This window comes from Rhea americana, unplaced genomic scaffold (genome assembly GCF_003343005.1).
Source record: "Rhea americana isolate MKP2758 unplaced genomic scaffold, rheAme1 scaffold_70, whole genome shotgun sequence".
Taxonomy (NCBI): domain Eukaryota; kingdom Metazoa; phylum Chordata; class Aves; order Rheiformes; family Rheidae; genus Rhea; species Rhea americana.
The window spans coordinates 1776115-1798052 of NW_028186868.1; the positions used below are offsets into that span (position 1 = coordinate 1776115).

The following is a 21938-nucleotide window of genomic DNA, read 5'->3' on the forward strand; positions in this document are numbered from 1 at the left end:
ACCAAAAGCACGAGCGCGCCCGCGCCGCGGCGGGGGTGGGGCTAGTAGGTGTATCGAGGCAGGTGGGGGCACTCAGGGGGTGGCCGCTTCTTCCCGCCAGCTGGCGGGCGCGGTAGTGCGTTCTCGTTCTRTGACGGCCCCTTTCGTTCCGGCGACGGGATTGGCTACGAACGCCTGACGTCACAAGGGCTGTCAAACGCCACTAGCGCGGCGTGGCGTCGCTGRGGCGCGGCCGCCGAGCCTCGGGGGCGCGCGGCGGCAGTTTGGGGGCCGCGCGGGGCGTAACGGCCGGCACCGCCACGGCGGGCCCGGGGMGGGGGGCCGCGTGGGGGCGGGCTGTGGGGTCTTCCGCGAGGGAGCACGGACCCTCTGGAGCCTCAGTGGGATCGCAGGTTGGCTTTTGTGTTTTGCAGAGCAGAAGGATTTTCTCAGCTTTTACGGRCTGATCATGTCTTCAAGATACATCTCTAACGGGTATATGTGAATTATAAATGGAACCTTCTTGCTTTCTGTCTGTGCCTCTCTTCCGTACGCACATGGTTATGGTGATTTTCTGCTAATAATCAGTCCAGAAGATTCATGAGATCTCGGTTATTTTGAGTTTTGCTCCAGCCTCGAACAGTCAGTGTGGAATGAAGGGGAAGAGCAGCCTGAGAATCAGGGTTTAAATCCTGCACTCACTGAATTCAGTGACACACCATGTAGCTCTCACAGGCACTACAAGGAGAAAACAGACAAGCATGGGTTTTCTGTGGTGGAATTCATGGCAACTATTCAATTTATTTACCAGTGATACAGAGATCTTTAATAATACTGCACCTTCAACTTGATTTTCCTGTGTCAGAAATGACCGTTTTCTTCTGTTAAGGCCATAGATTCATGGTTGCTTTTGTAAGACATTATTTAGCATTTTTATCCTTTGAGATGAAATATACTCTGAAACATTACAATCAAATCTTTATTAATATAAAACTTCAGTTGAAGCCAAACGAATTCCAAGTTTTCCATCTTCACTGGAAGCATCTAATTAACCATAATGCCTATTACACTGAACAAACTGCAATCGCCATTTATATATCAATATAAAATAGGTTTAAGATAAAAAATCAGCACTGTACTTTTTATTTTCTGGTGTGTAATGATAAAATCTAAAAAAAACAGTCTTTTTTGTAATGTTTTTCCATGATTTTCCATGATCTAAGTGTTAAATGTAAAGGCTGTTAAAAAATCTACAGTTGTTGCAAAAAGCAGTAAGAAGAAGATACTTGTGCTAAGGAGAATTAATCTATGTCATTTCTATCTGCAGTGCTTCTCTAAAGTCAAACCATCAAGAGTCCCTGAATATGGAAAGTAACACAACCATTTCTGACATTCTGGAGGTGTGTACACAAGAGCTTTACTTCAGCACTATCTTCATTTAAGCCTCTGATTCTAGGGCATCTGAAACTGAAAATCCCTTTCTCCTTCTTTTTCATAAAAGAGGGAATATTGTGTCAGATACTCTTTCTCTGTAAGAGAGTGTCAGGTGGTAAGGCAGAGAAAAATACATCACTGCTCACTACAGAACAGTGTCAGTCTGCTGACACAGCTACAAGCACATGTGCTTTCCAAAGAACTGTGTTTAGCATAGACAAACCTRCAAGGCCTAACTGCATAAGACGTAACACCAGGCTGCTTGGACACTGGTGACTTCAGCCAAAGAAGAAAGCGAGGAGGGCCCTCATGGTATCCAGTAGTTAAAATATCAGTTCCCTGCAATGTCTCTTGAGATATCTGTAGCTGAATAGATCCTACATGAAAGCAAATTGAGCTGTTACTTCTGATTATATTTTGTTACCCAGAAATCCCAGTCATGCCCCATTGTGCTAAGCATTATACAGACTGAACAAAAATAGGATTCTGTATCCTAAGGACCTAACTGCTAACCGTTTTCTCTTAAAGTGAATGCAATGCTATGTAATGCAGTCTTTATTTAGCTGCGAAATGAATGCAGCCAAGAGGTGGTTTGGGGGCAGGCAGAACTTGAGTCAGTAGCCCTGTCACATACCAAGACCCTTRGGATTCTGGGTTATTTCCCATACTGCCCCACCAGCATGCCTTGTCCTCACCTGATCTGGGTATAGCAATATTTCCTGTGTTCACACAACATGATGCAAGGATAAATGTATTAGCATTTAGAATGCATTAAGACAGGATGTAGATATGTAGCTATCTACATAGACTATATCAGGCAAATCTAATCAGCTGATTAGGGATGGAGGCAAGCAATCAAACAGCCTACAGTCATTCTACCTCAATGAGACAGTTAAAGTAGAGGATACTTCCCTTAGCCCTGACTCTTTTTAACCTCCATGAAGAGGTAACATTTTTAGTATTCCTCTGTAGCATCACATTGAGGGAAAGTAGGAGCTTAAGGCTCCCCACTCCTTACTGACCACTGTGCAAGTTAGCAGGAGTGAAGGGGGGAAGACAGCAGAACAGTTCCATGTGCCAGCTACCATATGACAAGGCATATGAAAAGAGGTGACATTTACCAGATAGCATCCTTACTGTCTGTGAATATAGGCCTCTATCTGCCTATGCACTTTGATCACTGTCGCTCCATGGTCCTCCTCACGCAGGAAAGTCCTTTGAAAACTATTGCCTCCCTTAATCTGCCGATGACTGCCTTGAATTATCTTTCCTGCAGATTAAGAGTTACAAAGCTTGCTCACATTTGTATGTCTACGAAGTATGTAAAAATTATATACACTGCACGTTGCAGTTCACACTGAAGCTTGGGAACTGAAAAGCACTGTAACTAGAGTCTGTGGGAAAAGCATATCAAGAAGGCCATTAGCAATTCCTTTTTTATATTTGCAGGATGAAATGCAGAACCCAAAGGAAGGAAAAAATGCTGACTGCAAACTTGGTGAAGGAGCCTGCGTTCCTGAGCCTGTCTTAGAAAATTTGACAGGTAAGGTATGTTGCTGTTGGTGGTGGTAAACATGAAAAGAGATTTCAACTACCATACACTAGGGATTGATTATTATGACTTCTAATATATCTTGCCCCAAAGTATGCTAGGGCAGTACTTTGCAGTTCACAGGAATCATACAGACAAGAAATACAAGGTCAGCAATGAGTTCATTGATGTGCAGCTTCGGAAGTAAACTGTTGCAACCAATGCAGTCCCTGTCTAGTCTGCCAGTGTAATGTAGAGTGAAATGTTTCTCCACTACTTGAGTCCTCCCAGCTTCTTCCCAGTTGCAAGTCCTTTCCTGCCTATGATTAGAGTAAGCTGTCACAATACAGAGAGTAATATTACAGAGACACATAGCAGTGGGAGGCTGACACACCCATCACTTGGCAGATAGCCTTTTCTTGAGATATGGCTTCAGCTGAGCTCAGGCCCTCCGACTTCACTCAAACTATAATGACTTGTGTCAAGATAAAGATCAATAGCAAGGTAAGTTCATGTGACTTTCAGAAATTCTTCATGCTGTCTTGGACGTTAAGAGCAATCCTGCTCTGTTTTTACAGTTCTTTCTTTTTTCTTTCTTTTTTTTTTTTACTTTGATTCTCTTTGTACATCAGCATAGTAAAAAGTGAGATCTCCTCCACCTCATGCACTGTAGGTTATATTCCAACTTCATATATACATCAGTTTAAATGGAAGAGACACATTTAAATGAAAGAGGCATACAATCATAGGAGAGAAAGAAATTAATACAGCACTTCAATCCTGATGTGAGCATTCATGTAGTTGCATCATGTTTTAGCTAAGTGGCTCCTGATCAAAGAATGATATATACTGAAGAGGCAAATGATTCATGCATTGTGTTAAGTTACAAACAAAGTAATTCCTCTCCACAGTTGTATTATGTTATTTCCGTGAATATTCTTTGATACAGTTCTAARAAACTTAATTTTCTTTGATTCTATACACATTTTCAAGATTCTTTACAGAAAACAAYGTCACGAGGCCTTAGAAACACTTGCCATGAAAGCAACAGACCTCTCTGTGTAGCCAGTTGGAATGAATCTTCAGATGTGGACATGATGTTTTTCCTAGAGAAGGAATCCATAGGCAAAGAAGAGCCATCACATCAAGCGAGAATACTGGGCTGGCTAGAAGAAAACAAAAAGGGAGAAGACACCATTAAAAAAGAATTRTGGCAATCTGAGAAAGAAAAAGTTTCACTTTCAGAACAATTATCAGTTAAGTCCCTTGCATCTCCTTATGAAAAGCCATTTGTGGAAATGGGGGAGTCACTACTGGACTGTATTATTAAAGAATCCCCCATAAAAGACGTATCTTATTTTCTCACTCAAACCCATGGCTCTCTGTTCAAGATATATCCAAGTTTTAGTACTGAGGAACTGTCTTCTGGAGAGGATAATCTGAACTTGGCTGGCAAAGTTCCCAGTCCAACAGGAGACATGGTAAAATTTCTTGTTGCTTGAATAGAGGCAAATGGTGAAAATACTGTTCTCTGATAAAGCTAGTGGTAGTTCTTTAAATGATGTGTGTATTGCAGTACAGCAGGGAGTGCTATACCTCCCTGATGTATAATATGAAAGAAAAGTGTTAAGAATATTAAGGGAAGKTATTAGAGTTGCACCTTGAATTAATTGAGTTCTGAATGGAAGAGGCAGTGCATTTTCACTGAAGCTCCCATCCAGCTTACAACTGCTGACTCTGTTTTCATAGGCAGTCACTGGACAACAGCTTGACCCTTCAAACACCTGTAGGGAGAGCAACAATAATTTTTGTCCTGATTCTTTGTATGAGAACTTTATGTATAAACCAGCTCTGATGCAGTCAAATAGAGAAGTGAAAAGAACTAACAAGAACTGTGTAATCCAGTGCAGCAAAAGAGGACGTGTTCACAGAAAGTTTCCATCAGAATCTGTAAGATACATTTTCCTATTTTTAGTTTTCTATCTTTCTTAGTTACAAGTAGTGTGAGAAAAATAGTTAAAAGGATGGTTGATAAAACTCTACTMTTTGTTATAAGTTATATTATCTAGCAAAATCATTAAAAAGAAAAAATCAATGCTCTCTTATACAAGGTACTGTAGGATTCTGACACTCCCACTCCATCCAAAAGACTAAGTTAGTAGAACTTCAAGCAGATTTTATTGTCTTCCAGCACTGTTTTCTGTTGAGTAAAATCTCCCTTCTATCAATCTGCTAGAAATTCAGTAAATACTTTGCTACATAGAACATTGGAAGATGTTTTTCTTACTGCTTTAATGTAAACATTTCTCTTTCTCCATTTTCTACAATCAAGTGGTTTGACCAACAGTTAGTCGTCTTTTTTTTTTCCTATTTTTTGTTTGTTTGTTTCTTTCTTTAGTTCTTGCTTTAAGGTCAGAACTTAATGCAATTTGGGCCAAAATTGGACAACGACATTCTTTAGACTTCACTCCCCTGGATCTTGATACAGGTGCAAGGCCTTGTAGGCACTGCTRGAGGGTGGGCTCTTTATTTCTTATCATTTTATTAGCACAGCCTGAAAATTTCCACTGAAGCTAATGAAGAAATAGTTTGAATAAATAGACCTGAGTAAAGACTGAACAGTGCCACCTCTTGTTTTGTAATAACAGAGTGACACAACTCCGCTAGTATTGTAACAGTGTGAGTGAAGCTTATTCAAATTTATCCTCAGGTGCTTTTCTGCTTTCCCTGAATAGTTGACTGTCAAGCCATGTGAGTTTTAATTTTTCTAATGTTGATGTCAGAATGTGGTTATCCCCATAGGAAGTGCCCAAAGCTGATAAGAAATCTTTACACCATCATTCTGAGACATCACTTGCTCCCAAGGAAGAATATAAGCAAGGAGGCACAAGCAATAAAGTGATCCTCTCCACTCATAAAACAGGGAGCCCTTGTCTAAGCCCTTATGAAGCATCCTCAAATATGTTTAAGACACAGTATTCCAAGTACAACTTGGAGAAACTACCATTCCAGGAGGAAGTTACAAACTTCAGTGGGGTCATCAAGGAGCTAGAGCAAGGCCAGCAAAAACAAACCCAAATCACAGATCTTCAGTGTGATGATAAGCTTTTGAAGAAGATTAAAGAGAGGGGAAAACTGTTGCTTAGGGAAGGAGATTACAATCTGAATGAAGTGACTAAGAGAATGAAGCGGAATCAGAAGAAACAGCCAACTCAAATAATTGATTCTTACTCTGAAACCATTTCTCTGGAGACCAGTTTAAAAGAATTAGAATCAAAAGCTGTTCAGCAATGGCATTTTGAAGAAACTGTAAACAAGCTGAAGAAAGATATTGAAGATCTAAGAGAAGGAAAAGGCAAGGTCACAAAGGAGAAAAATGAGGCTAGGAATTGGCTAGTAGTCATGCAGGAAGCTTTATCCAATGCCACCAAACATCTTGAGGAAGTTGGGATTGAAAAAAAAGCTCTTCTGCAGCAGGTAGAAGAACTGAAGTCTGCATATTGTCTCCTTCAAAAGAAGCATGAGGCAGAATTRAAGACCAAGTCTAGGAGACAGTACTTGCAGAGGGACCATACTATATGCAGGAAAGAGAAAAAGATAAGGGAACTGCAGCATCTCAAACAAAAACTGGAACAGGAGGCTGAGACTGTCACTTCAGCCCTGCATGGGCTAAGGAAGGAAAAGCAGAATACAGAGAAAGGACTTCTATCCTTGCAAACAAAATTTCAGGGAGGAAAGGATGGCAGCTTAGCAGAAAGGCAACAGCCAGGATCCAAATATAACAAGCTGGCTGCTCAGCTTAAAATTCTGCAAGTAGAATTTGAAAATGAACAAGCTGAAAGGGAGAAAATGCAACAGCAGATCTATGAGTTCAGAATAGAGAACCAAAAGCTGCAGCAACAGAGTGCTAAAGACCAAGAACAAAACCACATCCTGCAGCTTGAAACTGCCAGGTGGAAAAAGAAATATGATAAAGTCAGAGAATCACAGACAGCCAAGGTATAACTTCAGATGGATACAGCWTTATAAGGATCGTAAGAACCTGTAACAAGTAGAGTTCCTAGTTATATATAGCATTGATGACACTGTGCTTTCTGTTTTAAACCAGGGTGAAATACAAATGTGCATCACCAACTAAGTCCTACTTATACGCTTCCTGTGGACTTCAGCTGTACATATGCAGCTCTGTAACAATGGATTAATTTTGCCCATGAAAAAAGAAAACTTGCAAACATACAATCTTGTATAAGCATTAAAACAAAATAATTAAGCGTAAATCCTAGGCTGATCATTGAGGTTATGTTTACATGTAATTAAAAATCCTGAAATAACTGTAGAGCCTAACATGCAGAAGTAGGACGAGATATTGTCTCCTATTCCCTCCTCCAAAAAGTAAGCTTTTTTCCTTGTCCAAATAGCTTTACATTATTTGGAAGCAATGAAATGTATGAGGAAAGTTTTATATTTTGACTCTTTATCTTGAGCAGCTTGATTCTTGAGAATCAGCTGCACTTCAAAATGATTCAGATACTCAGACATAAAATTTTATTAGAGGAGGAGGATTAAGAAAGAAGGAAGTAGTACAGCAGAGGAGGCATATTGTGAGAGGTTTTGTCTCCTGGTATATTAGGTTTTGTGCAATGCATTCTTAGAAGAAAATATTGTAGGAAACATTTAGTCTCAGTAGCACTTAGACTCTTGATAAGCCCTGAAGTACACACTTCTCCCCTTCCCCTCTAAAGCTAAACTTGACACTGACTCAAGTCAGGGGGTCTGACCAAGAAGTTGAGAGCTAGGAAAGTACTGAAACTTGCATTTGCCTTTTAGTACGTTAAAGTTAAGATACTGTTCATTCTCTTAAGTTCTTTACTGGACTAGAGTCTGGAATGTGAAAATTTATCTTATGCAGATAAGATAAATTTCACCCAATTTCAAGCAGTGATCACACACTTCACAAATTATCATGGAGCTACTGGAGAGAGTCCAGCGTAGGGCTACAAAGATGATCAGAGGGCTGCAGCATCTGCCCTATGAGGAACAGCTGTGAGAGCTGGGCCTCTTCAGCCTGGGRAAGAGAAGACTGAGGAGGGACCTTATCAATGTGTATAAGCATCTAGAAGGGAGGGTGTCAAGGGGATGGGGACAAACTCTTTTCAGTTGTGACAGGACAAGAGGCAATGGGCAGCAATTGAAGCACAGGAAGTTCCGCCTGAATATGAGGGGGAATTTCTTCCCTGTGAGAGTGATGGAGCACTGGAACAGGTTGCCCAGAGAGGTTGTGGAGTCTCCTTCTCTGGAGATCTTCAAGGCCTGCCTGGATGCAACCCTGTCTAACATGTTCTAGGTGACCCTGCTGAGCGGGGAGGTTGGACTAGATGATCTCCAGAGGTCCCTTCCAACCTTACTGATTCTATGATTCTATGATTCTATGATTTGAGGGAATAAAAAGTTACAGTAACATCATTTTTTCAGCTTATTCAAGAGGAAAAGGAATGAAAAGAGTGGAATATAAAAGTTAATACATTCTAAATTGTTCCTGTAGGTGTAGCTGGTTGGCACCTTACCTCTTTCTTCAATTTTATGGATGTTTCTAGTTATGCTTTTGTATAATTGGCTCTTTCTTCATTAGGTTATGCTGCCTCTAGTTCAGTGGTACTAAGCCCTCTTAGCAGAGAAAGGGAAAAGGATGTATATACATAATAGTGCATTTACCGAGGAGGGAGGTGGGAAAGAGCAGAATCCTTGGACCATTGTTATTTTTTGTATTCAAATGACCAGCAGGGTGTCCTCATAAATCTAGAACCTTATCTAGGGGTAAGAGATTAGTATAAGCTTCATGTTCACTGAAAGCAGAAAATTCCACTAACTCATGGAAATAGTGAYGCTCATATTGGGCCAGATGCTTTCTAAATACAAAAGGTATGATCCTGGCTTTGAGAAGAATGGTARTAAATGGGAGGCTAATCTCAATGGCTAAATGGGAGTCTGTCAGAATCTGAGAAATAAGTGCACCGGGATGAAAACTGAGAATGCTCTTTGTATACTCAGTTCATCTGGTTTAATTTACCAAAYAGTGACTGAAATTGAGTGGAAATCCTATATTGCATTTGTCTTCTCTTTAGTAACATTAGTTCTATTTGTTACTTTTATTTTCAGTTGACAAATTGCAGATCTCCTCAAATCAGGTAAATTTTGATATTCTCATTTAGGATGTGACATCATCAGTGCTTTCTAATTTACCTCAGAAAAACCTCCAGAATAGAAAAGACTGCCTTAGCACCTTTAACATGGAGAGAGTATCCCAGATGTTATCTAAAGTTTGCAATATTCTGGCTATGGCAGATGGACATGTGTGTCAGGTAATACAAAATAGTTCTTTCAGAAACTGTCTACAGAGATCCTAGACACTGATTTCAGATCAGTTCAAATATCAGCACCTGGCATTTACTCTTGCTATATTCTCTCAAGAATTTAAAATACAGGAGTTTTTAGATGTACATTGAAACCATGAGCTTAAAACACATCTTTACTTCCAGCTTCCTCTGATTTTAGTCAGACATGCTTTTTCTACTGTGTTACAAGAAAAAAAATTATTGGAAGTCATTTTGGATTGTTTCTAAACAGCTGTATTTTCTCTCCATATGGAAAAGGGCAAGAATTTAAAATTTAAGAGGTACTAAATATTTGTTTTTCCTGCCTGTCTGCTCATACTCAGATCTCTCTCTCAGAATGATAAAGGAGGGGGAAAAAAAAGAAAATCAATTTTACATTCAGTAAGATTGGTTCACATTTGTAGTGAGAAAAACATGTTGCCATTTAGTGACCATCAAGAGGCCAGTTTAGGGGAAAAAATAAAAAAGGGAAAAAAAATAAAGTAGTGATCTCATCCCACTTTCCTGAAGACAGTTTGAGTATGCCCAGAATTACTGCAGTTACAGCATCCTTATTAGCAGTCTCTGGAAATASTCCCAGTGATCTTTTAAGAATTAGTTAGCAGATGAAGCACCCAAAACATTTTAATATCATTGATCTTAGTGTCACACCTTAAGTGAGCCAGGAATTTAAGAGATTTAACAGAAATATTGATGTTACTATGAGTGAAATCTGAATGGAAATGTCTAAGTACCAGAAGAAAAAAGTTAGAAGAAAGGGTTAAAAGAATGKCCTATAYTGATAAATGAAGAACACATTCATAAGTAATCAAGACTAGATGCAGTCTAATGAGCACTGAGTGGATAGGGAAGATCATTCCCCTTGACCTGCTGGCTATGCTGCTGTTAATACACCTCAGAACACTCTTGGCTTTCTGTGCTGCGAGGGCACATTGCTGCTTCATGTTCAGTTTGCTCTCTACTGGGACTCCCCAGGTCCTTAGCAGAGCTGCTGCACAGCTAGTTGCCAGTCTATACTGTTGCTAAGGCTCACTCTTCCTTCCCGTGTGGAGGACTTTGCATTGGTCTTTGATGAATTTCATGAGGTTCTGCTTGGCCCATTTCTCCAGGCTGCCTAGCTCTCTCTGGATGGTAGACCAGCCATCAAGCATATTGATTGGTTCCCCATTCTCCCTCCCAGTTTGGGGTCATCTGTAAACACTGTAAACAGGCATTACATTGCCTACTCCAAATCATTGATAAAAATATTAGACTGGACAGGTCCCAGGATAGATGCCTGCAGTACTTGTTACTGGCATCCAGTATGGATGAAGCTCCTGAGAACCAGCAGGTTATTACCACTGAGCTGCTAATACCTGTTGAATGGACAGTAATAATTAATCACATCTGATAATAAACCCCCATATCTTCACCCATTCCCTATTAAAAGGTTCAGGGCCCTACAGGCAGAAGTCAGTTAGGATGCAGAAGCCAGCAGGGGTGTGACATACCTCTGTAGGCTAGTCACAGTCTTCTGCCAGGATCTAGCAATTAATCAGGAGCTATCATGGAACCATGGAGCAAGCTCCTACACAGCCTGGGGCCAGGTCCCACAGTGCTCAGCCTGGAGCTCAAGGAGGCCCAAGATAATTGTCAGGGAGCAGCAAAAGCAGGGCTGATGCACAAGGAAAGATGAGCTAGAAGCTGAGGGTGACCCCAGCACAGGCAGTGCCTCACCAACCACAGCACAGACTTAACAGTAGCCAAGTAAGGCAGTACAGCAGGGGCGGTGACAGCAACAGGTTCTGCCAACAGTCCCAGTGCTTATCAAGTGCACAGAAACAAGTCAGCTCCAGCGAACAGGATCCAGTCAACAGGTCAGGAACAGCAAGGAACAGGACTACAGTCAAGTCTACCTACAACATAGCTCAGGCAAGAACTAAGGGCACAGGAGTGATCTTAAATGGMGCTCACAGGCCAGTGAGCACAGGAGGGTGAGAAGGGATTCCAGATGTGACTGGTCAGGGCATTTAGGGCTAATAGAGGCATTTGGGAACTTTACAGCTAGCCCAGCAGGAATACAAGCTATAACAGGCATGTATTTCAAACATATATCCCCCAACAAGGAAAAATACAATAGGTAGTAATCTGGCCTAAGATGTATGGAGGCTGTATTATACAAGATTCTGAGTAAAGGACAACCCTATAACAACTAATGACTTCTAAGGATATAGGAGATCTGTCTAAAAACAGTTTGTTACTGTCAATGAAGACGAACCTGAGAGATGCAGTGAGGACTCAACAGCTGGCATCTGTTGTCCTGTTATGTTGCACACAACTGATCTGGGCCAGATTACCTGGACACGTATGTTTTGGTGTTTGTGAGTATGTGTAAAAYCAGCTTTTTAAAGGATTTTGTGTAGTAAAATCATCTTCCCCTGAATCTGCGAAGTTCTATGGTGTGTCCTGAAGATCCCAGCAACAATGAAACGTATCACAGGAGTTTCTCACTAGTAGACAGCCTGTGAAATCAGAATATTAAAAACAGATCTGTTCTTGGTTAGATACAGCAGCATGAAACAGACGTTCTTCCATTGCTGCAATTCGTGTGTGGAAGATGTAAAAAGAAGCCACAAAGTTCAGTGTGGGTACTGTGTTCCTCAGTGCAGCTTTAGAGCAGGGTCAGGGAGAATAACTATAAATCACAGTCCTAGTTTATGTCACTTTTTCTGATATTTCTTACCAAAAAATGTTGTTACGGGTAGTTCTTTGAGCASCAGACCTGATTTAGTGGCCAGTGGATTGGTGACTCGTAGTTGACCTTAGAGTCTGCATGCTGACCTCACACTTCTCAGAGGCCATTGAAGAATCCACTTGGAATATGAGAAAGATATGCAGCACCTTGCTACCTCTCATTTTTTTATCCATCATATCAGACTTCTGTCACTGATCTTTACTATCATGCTGTTGTCCTCTCATTTTTCATTTAGAAARAGGTAACAAGATCAACATCAGCTGGAGGATGCTAACCTTTCAGCAACTGCTAATCATTCCGAAGGCATTTCTCTATTCATCAAACTCACTATCTCTGAAACACTCAACATACTTATTTTAATATAAGGGTTATCGCTGCTGCTTTCTGAACAGTTGTGTTTTCATCAACTTCCTTACCTTCTYCAGATGTGTCCAGGTCAATCAAGTATAAAGGATGCAAAATTGGGGTAATGGTTACAGTTAGTGGAGTGCAGTATTAAATGAACAGCAACTAATCCTTCTGAAAGATCTCAGCTTTTAAAAAGTCATCATCCACTCCCGATGATGATACCAATATGTCTTCTTCCTTCCTCTTCATTCTCCAGATCACATAAACTGCATTCAAACTAAACTCATCTCATGGCTGGTAAGACCCAAGGAAGAAGAGACAGGAGGAATATTTCAAAACTGATATTAGACTAGTTTTAGCYCACTATTTTAAGAGAAACATAACTTCTTAAAGCCAAATAGCAGTGGGATTATGCTTCCCCCCCCTCAATTTTACCATTGTTTCAGAATGTTTGATCACACTCCTGGGTCTATGATAAATGTTAGGTATGTTATTTTACCACTTCATTTATTAGGCCTGTACTTGATTTGATATGCTACATTTTTAGATAAAATCTCTGTGACAGATACAGAGCCATTTCATAACAACATGAAAAACAGAGTGACCATCCAGTTGCAAAACTGGAGAGTAATTAAGAGTTATGTACTTGATTCTTAGAATTAAAGGAAACTTTTTTCYTTGTTGCAAGAGCTTTGCTCCTTTACTGAGCAGAGAAAGAAAATAGTGTTCAGACCTAGAATGTATTGTTCAAATTTGAATTTACTGATAACAGTAAATTCAAGGTATCCAGCAAAGGAAACAGATCTCCACTTGACCAGAGTCTACTTGAACACAGGAAAACACTTCTTTGCTGTTAGAGTAGTTAAATACTGGAACATACTGCCCAGAGAGTTGTGGAGTCTCCATCCTTGGAGATACTCAAAACCTGACCGGACACAGTCCTGGGCACCCTGMACTAGCTGACCCTGTGTGACCAGGAGTCGGGGGGAGAGGGTGGAGGGACAGACAGATCAGATGCTCTCCAGTGGTGCTGTCCAACTCCAGCTATTCTGTGATTTGGTGACCTGCTTTGTTCATTTCCGATGGCATAGTGTGGAATGACTAGAAGTTCATTGTCTCTTTGGTTCCCCCTGCCCATTTTTTTTTCAATTACAACTCTTAGCCCCTCCATAGATGGCTTTGTTGTTTATTGATTACTTCATTCCAAATTATGAGTACATGTTATCTTACTAGTTACATTTTATTTATCGATTCTACAGAGTCTAAGCTTAGAATACAATTTTTTTTTCACTTGGATTGGTTATAGGGGGGAACCCTGAAATGGTATGTGACAAATGGCACAGGCCTGCTCTTAAATTCTTTTCCCTTACTAACATTTCTAAATACATCTTAATAGAGGCTTAGATGTTTTCAGGAAACTCACTGTTAGGTTATGTAATATATTCTGTATTTTAATACTCAAAAAGCAGATCTCTGCAATATCTATACAATGGTAATTACCTGTGGAATGTATCATGTAGCCTATGTGCTTGAGATCTTCAGGAGGCTGGAGTGTTCCAGCTTCTCCTAATACTTTTCTCTGCCATTTGTCATATCTGGATTTGGTCAAGACACCAGAGTTATCCATCAGTTAAGACCAAGRAAAGGCAGTGATGAACTCTTTGCTAAATTTGAGATCTTTGTTCAAACATTGTTATTTTTTTTCCCGTCACTCACTAGGACACAGATCATCTTTCTGTCATTGAACATAACAGGAAGAATGAAGCAATTGTTCAACTGCAAGAAGAAATGAAGAGCCTTACTTCTAAAAAGAAAACTTTAGAGAAAAAGGTAGGTCTTCCTGAATGCCTGAGGAACATACAAATGRGTCAGTGCAGCTGATGAAGAAAGTTTCTATAGCCCCAAAACATACAGATATCAGTGATCCTTTTTCAAGACTGATTATCAAAGCTGTARCTGATTCACAGTGTTTCTATCACACCTTCCGCATGCTTCACAGTGAAGGAAGCCTACTCTTTAAATGATTGATTATTTTATTTTATGTCTTGTGAAATGCATTGCATGTAATATTTTATTAGTTTTCTACTGTTATAATGGCTGCTGAGATTTAGTTACCAGATTTCTAGGTCAGACTCTGGAAATGACTCAGCAAAAAACCACCCTTCACCTATGACATGAGGTATTACATCCTTCTATTAAATCAGTCGAGATAAGCCTGAAGTTTTCCAATATAGTGTTAGCCAAAACCAGCCAAATTATTTACACTGTTTACTCAGTTACATAGTAACCAAGAACAAATTCAAGAAATGCTTTCAGTGATTCTAATGTTATACATCCTCAGGCATACACAGCATTTTATGTGCAACATCATATAGTGCGTACTAGAAGGTATTTTGTTGGCAGGAATATTGTGGTAAAGAGTTTGAGCTCCATGGCTAGATAAGGAACTGCAGAAGGAATGTCTGTGTCTATAGATCTTTCTTTCTTTCATCCTCCAAAGGTTTTAACCATGGTCATATTGTTCTCTCTGTTAATGCTGCACGGCCTGACTGGCTGACTGACTTTGAGAACCCAGCTTAGTATCATTATAGTGCATAAAGCATACTGCCTTATTATAGGCTTTTAGCACTTTCTTATTTGGAGTATTATGTTATGCCCTTGTGTTGATACAATCATAGTGTTAAAAGGGATAACATCACAACTGAAACTGTTGATATCCTCAAATAGAATTTTACCTGCTCCACTCCATGACTGTAATAAAATGTCCCCTAATTTGACTTTGTGTTTTATCTGAAAAAAAARGGGGGGGGAATAGATGCACAAACAAAATTAACAAAGAAGTGAAGTACTTCACAAAAGAAGGGATGAAGTGGGTCTCTGGTGTTGAGGTTGAATACAATCAAAATATTACAACTCCCCTGGAAGATTTGCTAGTATCCAAAAGGGTAACTGCCAGCCAAAGAGGCAAGAGAGATAAATTATGTGGACTGAATCTATAGCTCCTTTACTCCACAGGCTTTACCTTCCCCTAGCACGCCAGGAGTTCTGAGGTCCCTTACCTCCTCTTAGACTCATCTCTTGGACCAGCTGGATAAAATCTATTGGAGAAAAGCCTAAGCTAGTTGAAGATAACTGAACATACAAGCTAAAGGCCATGATACAAAGATCTGAACAGCTGGTTACATCTGATAGTTGTGATTCTGCAGCAAAAAGAATGCTATAAAATACACACTAGAAAGATGCTCTGCATATAATATATAAAGCGTTATTTCCCACTCAGGATTTATCATTGACAGTCTGTTCTTAAACTCTGTTATTACAAATGATAGTTTTTATAAGGTGTTCATAGCATATATAAATTACAGTTGAGTCTCATAAATTTTATCAACATAAATGTTTAGTTACAGAAGTACATGAAAAGCGTAGCAATCACAAGAGAGTTAATTAATGAAATGAAAGCTTTCCAAGACCAAGTTACTCAGGTAAGTTCATCACTATTCACAATGATAGAAATTAGAGGTTTGAGGTTGTTTGGGTGTTCTGACCATTGTTAATGTAGACATTACTATGTACTGTKCTCCCTTTTCCTTTTGCTCCTTGTTATTCTGTGTTCATACAGAGCTTGTAAAACGGAGCTTGGAAGCTGATTAGGGCCCTGAAGTGCAGGAATGTGCTAGTAATAAATACATAATACAAGAGGTGCAGGCATCCTCAGCTTGCTAGTTGAGTACTGGCTTCTAGCTCCTAGCTAGACAGCTTCTCAAGCTCCTTTTGGAGGAATGCTTGAGTACATACAGTCAATAAAATRTATGTTTGTTTCAGTGTGCAATATTACATGACCCAAGCAGGATGATATGGTTGCACTGAAGTACTATGGGGTGCTGGCAGCACTTAGCTATCTCATTAGCCAGGTAGCAGGTAACTTCCCTAGCACAGAAGAGTCCTCATTTTCTCCCTCTTCTGCTTTATAGGCTAATGCCTCATCCACATCACAACTATTATTATATAGACTTGCTGGAGAGGGCAATCTGTATAAAGGCTGTTTTCTTCACAGCATCCAGACTTTGCTGCTGAATGTAATGTAGTACAATCAACAGAAGTAAAGTGTGCATCAGGTATCTTGGAACTCTAGCAAAACCAAAAAATTACCACTGCACATTTGTCCCATTTTTACTTCTAAGGTGAGAGCAAAATATGAAATCTGTTGTGGAACTGTGGGGAGATAGTTTGCAGATTTTCACTTCAGAACTTGCCGCTACTAAACAATGTCCATGTCTGGGTAAGCCCTGAGCCCCTCCAGAAAAAAAACTATCAGTTCTGAACAGGGCCTACAGTTAGTAGGACTACACCATCAAATTCATTTTCATTCCTGAACCCTTTCAAAATATGAGTATCAGTTTTGTAAAATGAAATTCTGGTACCTTAAACCACTATGTCACCTAGGCTCTAACACAAACAAGTTCTCTCATATTTGCCAATTTATTTGATTTTCATTCAGAAGTACTATGAATTTAGTTTGTAATCTTGATGTTCATTTCTCTGGCAGATCAGGAGTAAGCAATGTGAAATGCTTCTTCACACAGATGATGACAGGATCACATTTGAACACTACTGGTTCTCATGCTATCTCAGGGACCAAGGAGCCATATCACAGTTCTCATGTCCCTAGAATTTCAGTGTAACTCTGTATAGYCAGACTTTATGGTGATGCCAAACTGATGACCACCAAAAAAAAAAGGGTTCTTCGGGGAAGTAATTGCAAACCCTTGATCCTTAGACTAGTCACTACCTCAGTGGTGTTGGTTATGGTTATATAACTTACAAGACAAACCAAGACTGGTAGAATTCCCAAAGCTCGAATTATAATGAATATATTATTATTGTATTCCATGAGCATCAAGAAGAGAGGGGACTGTAATGGGAATTTACCTCATTACCTTTCTACTTCACACACACTAAAAAAAATGAGTTACGTGATTCAGTGATTTTGAATGAAAGACAGAATTTTTAGTCAAACTAAAACATATTAAGTAAAGGCCTCTTGTACTGTTAGTCCTCAGTTCTAAACCAGTGTAACAATACTAAAAGAAATTTCATTAGTATAACACCAGACTGACAAATGAAAAAAATCAGAAAATCCTGATCTTAGGAAGCAAGWCAAAAAGAATAACCCTAATGAAATCCTTGCAAACCAAGTTAGACTTCAGTAGACTGAGTAGTTTGGATATTAGCATTAATATACTGAAGTATGTAAGTATATTGTAAGTATATAGTACACTAATTACATCCTAGAATAAGAAAAACTATATTTTCAGGAAGAGAGGTAAGTTTAATGACTGATACGGAGTTTGATTCCATTTTTATTAATGACACATTTATCTACAGGATTCAGGTGCTGGGCATCAGAAACGTGGAAATGGTACAAAACTGTATGATTTGCACAGACCAGAATTAGATAAATATCATAAGCAAAACAACGAGCTTCAGAGCCAGGTGAAGAAACTACACATGACTGAAACAAACAAACAAAAAACACAGAAAAACTTGAGAGGGATATCTGGGTGCCATATAGCTTCAGTCACAAAGCATTTATTTCTCTCATAATGTTTGATTAATGATACACTCTTTGGACATACATAATCAAATAAAAATACCTACATTTTCTGGTAGTGTGAATGATACGACTTACAGTACACTGAGGTTTCTCAGAAGCTAGTACTGTACAAGTACTAGCACAGCACCCTCTGTGCTTTCCCTTGATGACAGATTGTTTTTCCTAATTGTACATTTATCACATTATTTATTTAAATTTCTTATTGCTTTCTGAGATTGAAAAACTAAAAAATCACCTGGAGTTAAAAGAGGAAGAATGCAAGAGACTTACAGGAGAAAATGACAAACTTCATGAAGATTTGAAAAGCATGACATTGAAGGTACAGAACCCTTGAAAACCCAGAGTGCACAGCTGCACAGTACTTAAAAACTTACTAGCAGTAACATTGGATAGCTATATACAGCAGTGTATTGTATTATACAGAGGTAAGGGACCTTCAGATTTTATAAGCTTTTCATCTGACCTCTCAAATGAGAAATATAAGACAAAGTCAATGCTTGGGTGAGAAACCTACTAAATTCCTGCCTCTATTTGATGCACATTTTTTCTAATAGAAAGAGAGGCTATATAACACTGWCTTGATTTTGGTGTGTATAAAAATCCTTTTACGGCTCTTCTTATGTCAGTCCTCCTGAAACTGGTGGAATTACCTGCTTACAGCAAGTAGGATATAGCCAATGGAGCTGATTGGTGCCAGCAGCCTCCTTTCTCCATACAGAAGATATGTATTATTTATACATGTACATTTATATGTATATGCATGTACCTGTATGTACATACTTCAATTATACAGGAACTAATCATTTTTTAATTTTGTTTTTAAAGGTAGTATCATACGAGAAAATTATTGGATGCCCCAATGAAAGGCTTGAAAGTTCCCCGATACCACAGTAGGTTGACTGATACTGCTATTGATCATACTCCTTGCTTTGCAGAAGTATGCATGAACATATGTGTGAGTGAAAGAGAGACTGATACTTTCTGTTATCACAGAATGAGAAAGAATAAATGATGATAATTTATAAGACGGCCTAAATTTTTAGTAGCGAAAGCTATTACTAGAAAACTTAAAGAGTAAGTGTCCTGYTTTTCTGATATGCATAACCAATATAAAAATACAGGCCACAGTCCTCATATAAGACAACTTGCAAGAGCAAGACAGCACACAGCAAACTCTGATGGCAGTTCTGTTGAATCTTGCTGTAGAGGATTAGTGCTAACCTTCTGTTCACTGTGTTGTCTGTAAAAGGTACCATCGTTTTGGAAGATGGAAAAAGAAACTTACAATCCATGCCTTAACTCTTCCTTACCATATTCCATATAAAGTACATAACAGTAAAGTGGCAGTCGTTCTTGCACTGGGCTATGAACTGAAGTCATCAAAGGAGGGGCACATTTTGTTCTGCCAGCTCTACTGTGAAAGGTGCTGCCAGCTSCTGCCAGAAGGGCAGAAATAGACAGCTGAGGCTGGTACACCACAGCAGCCAGGAGTGTCTACATTAGACAGTAAAACATGACACAGGGATCTCTGCCTAACCCAAACCTCTGCTGTAAGTCAAGTGCAGCACTGTGCTGCCATACTTGCTTGCATCCTGGAGAAGTACAGTAACATGCATGAAGCACTGCAGCGATGCTAATAAGCCCTGCTGGATGTTAGCTTATTTGGGGCCTATTCAGATGCCTCTGTACTGTCACTCTCCAAAATTTCTGCTTGCAAGGATAATTGGGATGGAGCCGTTGCTTGAATGGTAGCTGTGCAGTAAGCATTTGTCCAGTTTACTCCTTATTGGCTCACAGTGGTCTCAAAGACTGCTCTTGAGGTTGTATTTGGGCTACCTATGACCGCCACAGGAAAAGGACTTGGGAGCTGTCTTTGCTTCCAGGTTTTGCTCCTAGTTCAAGACTGCTCAGATGTAATCCTTTCATAACACTTTAGTTGTTGATTGGGAGGATGGTTTCGCAATATATACAGCTTGAAGCATGCAAATTACTTTCAGCCAATGGATTTTTAATCTTATCTCCCTATCAAGAGCAGAAAAAGAAAACTTGTTGGCACCAAAGGATAAGAGGCTAATTTTTATTCCATAATGTAAATAAATAATTGTTACTAATGCAGTTCTAGCCTGATTATTTGGCAGATTTATGCCATTGTGCTAAAATTTCTCTCTTAACTGAATGGATATYGAATTCTTAAGTCTATCTTTGATTAAGCAATCACTGTTAGCAAAGACAGAGGTTATCTACATTATCAGCTGCTTTTTTCTTTTCTGTTTCTCACAAACTGTCTTTTGCTGATAGTTCAGAAAAAAGAAGTACACATCTGGGAGAATCATTTAAGAAGTTCAAAATGAAAACTGGAAATCTGAGGTAAACATTTGTTATAGTCCATAGGCCAGAAAAGATAGTTTAAAAAATGCTCACTCTTTTTGGAATATATGTTATTGAAACTGAAGGCCCTTCTCCTAACAGTTCTAGCTRTAAATTTCACTTGAAAATATTTTTTAAATGCAAGGATACAATGCTTGTACACAGAGGGAAATACTGCTTGGGATTCCCAGTGTTCCTTCCATTCTTCTTAGAATTAGCATCCAACATGAGAGATGTCAAATAGAAAGTTTGTTATGTCTGTGACCAGACACACAGAGTAGTCTGTGCAAAAATCTCTCTACAGCTTGCTTCAATTAATTGTTGACTTATCTTTTAGATTATACATTGTTCAATATGAGTAGAGTACTTAATGCAAAGGAGCCATASCCTAATAGGCTTTTAGGCACAGCTATAGTATTGCAGTCTGAGACTCAAGTGTTTTGCTAAGGCTAGTCAATGTATCTCAGTATTTTGCATACCATTTTAATTAATACCTTCCTCTTCCACCACCCCATGCAAACTCACTAAGAGCACACATAAAGGTTAACTAGTAACATTGGGATCAGTTACATCAGATGGAAAAGGAACATGAATATTCATAGTCACTGCTTAGAAGACATAAAAGAGGACTAAATAGAAAACCTCCTATGGCATGCTAGTGCTCTCTCTTGCACTTCCCCCAGGCAAAAATATTTGGCTGCTTTTCCAAAAACCCTGACTCGGTTAAGTCAAACATGTTTGGCCACAGATAGTATTAAGTCAGAAGAATGAATAACCTTTGTAGAAAAAATAGCATTGTACCACTGGATATATTTTGTCTGACTAGAAATAATAGTAGTCACAAATTTTTCCAGTTTTCATGCTCATGCTTTACCTTCAGTCAATACTTAACAGCATTTCAGTAACAGCTTCAATGTGTTAAAAATACATTTTAAGACAACTACAGAAAGGCAGCTTTTGTTTTTAATTTGCAGATTAAAGAGGTTCAAAATCAAATGAATGAAATAATATGGAAAATGAACGACAAAAGCAAGATGCTGTTTACCACTAGCATGGCAGTAAGTTCGTATGTATAAACAACAAATAAAAGTTACTGCAAAATAGAGCCTGTGACCCAGCACCACTGATTTTTCATTGTACTGTRTAGACAAATTGCTAATTAATTGTGCAAGAGAAAGCCCGGGGACTGGTTTTAGCCTTTAATTTTTCACTGAGCATTGATTATGGGATTTGGGAAGGCTTTTCGATCTTAGCCTATGTTTTGCATTTCGTTTAATGGAATACGTTTTTCTTCGGTATGAATTTTCCATCTCCTCCAGGCCAAAAGTAATAAATCAGTTCCAAAGACACTGCCCTGCTTTCGGAGCGTCCTCCACTCCGCCCCCGCAGACAGAGGACCCCGGCCCGGCGCAGGGCCGCGCAGGGGCTCTGGCGCAGCCGGTCCCCTCAGGCCACGCAACGCCGCTGCGCCCAGGCGCGSGGTTCCCGTGCCGCCGGCGCATGCGCAGTCGGAGAGCGCGCGTGTGGGACAAGCGCTAC

At 39.5% G+C, this 21938-nt stretch overlaps 1 protein-coding gene across 1 annotated transcript; it reads left to right on the forward strand.

Annotated features, from left to right (window-relative positions):
* Positions 1–89: 89 nt before the first annotated feature.
* Positions 90–21447, forward strand: CAGE1 (cancer antigen 1). The gene is made up of 11 exons (XM_085321685.1): positions 90–474; positions 1307–1379; positions 2863–2956; positions 3938–4425; positions 4694–4894; positions 5747–6943; positions 14138–14248; positions 18247–18351; positions 18858–18922; positions 20331–20399; positions 21374–21447. The coding sequence occupies exons 1-11, from the start codon at positions 449–451 to the stop codon at positions 21396–21398; spliced, it is 2454 nt and encodes an 817-aa protein (XP_085177811.1). The 5' UTR covers positions 90–448; the 3' UTR covers positions 21399–21447.
* Positions 21448–21938: the final 491 nt, after the last annotated feature.